The 1,836-nt window shown below is 35.7% G+C and overlaps 1 protein-coding gene across 1 annotated transcript; it reads right to left on the bottom strand.

The window, feature by feature from the left end:
- Positions 1–372: 372 nt before the first annotated feature.
- LOC113370210 (basic helix-loop-helix neural transcription factor TAP-like) lies at positions 373–1,368 on the bottom strand. Its single transcript, XM_026610886.1, has one exon. The coding sequence runs from the start codon at positions 1,366–1,368 to the stop codon at positions 373–375; it is 996 nt and encodes a 331-aa protein (XP_026466671.1).
- Positions 1,369–1,836: the final 468 nt, after the last annotated feature.

Here is a 1,836-nt window from a genome sequence, read left to right as displayed (position 1 = left end):
TAACTACATTTTTATCAGTGCGATTCAAAATTATATTTTACTTATCATAGTTATAATTTTATTCTATTCACAATATATGATATAAAAATATGTATTATTTTATTTTATATATTTAGAGATCGCATAATGTAATATCACAATATACCGTGTACAACTTACATGCACATGAAACCGAAAATGAGGAAAAAGTATTGAAAATTTGTTTTTTCACCTAATGGAAAATGAACGGTTGTGAACAATGGAGACTATGGTTTAGAAATGTTTCTACATTATTAATAATAATAAATGCGTTTTGTAACAATATAAAATAAAAATGTTCAAAAAACGGTAAATATAACACAAAATACGAAAAACGATTAAACAAAATTTTGATCAGAATAACCCCGTATGTAATCCGTAAGCTTCTGAACTATGGTGATTTATAACTGGTGGACTATTTTGGTAAAAACTGCTATCTTGATGTAAACTGGTTTCATCGAAACTTATGTTTTGTTGTGGTTGGTACGGCACGACACTTTGCGTTGTTTGACCACTGTTTCTTGCTGTTTCAAAAGCATTTCTAAATAAATTGTAATTCTGTTGAAATTCTGGATTCCTGTAGTTTAAACTCTGTTCTTGAGGAATGTGACTAACACCTTGATTGTATGCACATGAGGATGTTTTATCCGCGTTTCCTATCATATTCCACGAGTACCTTGGATCTTCGTAATTGCTCATAATGGGCATATGCTGGTTAGGGTACATAGGTTGATGGTTGTACCTTCCGTATGAGTCTGGTTCGTGCCTTAAGAATAAATGGAACAACTCTTTTGTGATTTTTTCACCGCTCAAAGAAAAGTTTTGAAGCTTCTCCATGTCCACTATCACACCTTCACATTCCAGAGATTGGCTCAAGGCAAATATGTAGTTGTGCGCGAATCTTAAAGTTTCAATTTTGGTTAGTTTTGTGTCCTCCGGAAAAGTCGGCAAGGCTAAACGTAGTTTTTCCAAAGCTTCATTCAGCGTGTGCATACGATTTCTTTCCCGGTCATTTGCTTTCATTCTTCGGTTTCTCTTCAAGCGCAAAATGTGTGAAGGACTCCTTGCTCTCGGAGTACGAGTCCTTCCCGTTGGGTATTTCCTTTTTTTCTTCTCCCCATCAGCACCTGATTTTGTTGGTGTAGATGTCACAGCATTGGACATTTGTGAAAAGGCGTGTTCGGAAATTTCCGTCTCAAATATTTTACGCTTGCGTTCTTCATCGCAACTCTTAGTAGGTGTATAAAGCTGCGTAGATTCATAGCTCTTCTCGAATCCACTATCCGAAGACGTTTCACAATCATCATCAAACTCATACGATCGCTCCTCGAAACTGCTGTAACAACTCATATCACCAAACCCTGGCAGAACATATAATGATCGATCACGTAAACAAAACACCCCAAGACACTTCAGTTATTTTTTGCAATTTTGTTATAGAATAAAAATTTCACTTAGTCACTGCTCGTATCAAAGATTGTTACCGTACTGATTTTATGATGCAGTGAACGATCACTATTTGATATGAGGGAGGAACCGCCCATAGTCACCCTCATAGAATCTGATTGGACGCCGGCACGGGGGTGATAAAAGGTTTCTATGAAGTCAGTGGACGTTAGTCGACGACTAAAATCTAGGGTGCATAAATGAGCACACGACATATATTTTGATTTCGATTTTAGCTTCATAAATCTTATTGTAATTAAAATTGCAAACGAATAATTTATATATGCCAAGCGCAATTAAGGATAGAATTTAAAAGAGGAAAAATTCAGGGGCAAATTCGAGGATAAAATAGTAATGTTCAGGTGATGCTAT

This window comes from Ctenocephalides felis, unplaced genomic scaffold (genome assembly GCF_003426905.1).
Source record: "Ctenocephalides felis isolate EL2017-DRISC unplaced genomic scaffold, ASM342690v1 CF-g0.4_SCAFFOLD_01492, whole genome shotgun sequence".
Classification (NCBI taxonomy): Eukaryota; Metazoa; Arthropoda; class Insecta; order Siphonaptera; family Pulicidae; genus Ctenocephalides; species Ctenocephalides felis.
This window is presented reverse-complemented; position numbering and strand designations above follow the sequence as displayed.

Excerpts from the sequence above, each read along its gene's own strand:
- LOC113370210 (XM_026610886.1), bottom strand. The coding sequence starts at position 1,368 with ATGAGTTGTTACAGCAGTTTCGAGGAGCGATCGTATGAGTTTGATGAT.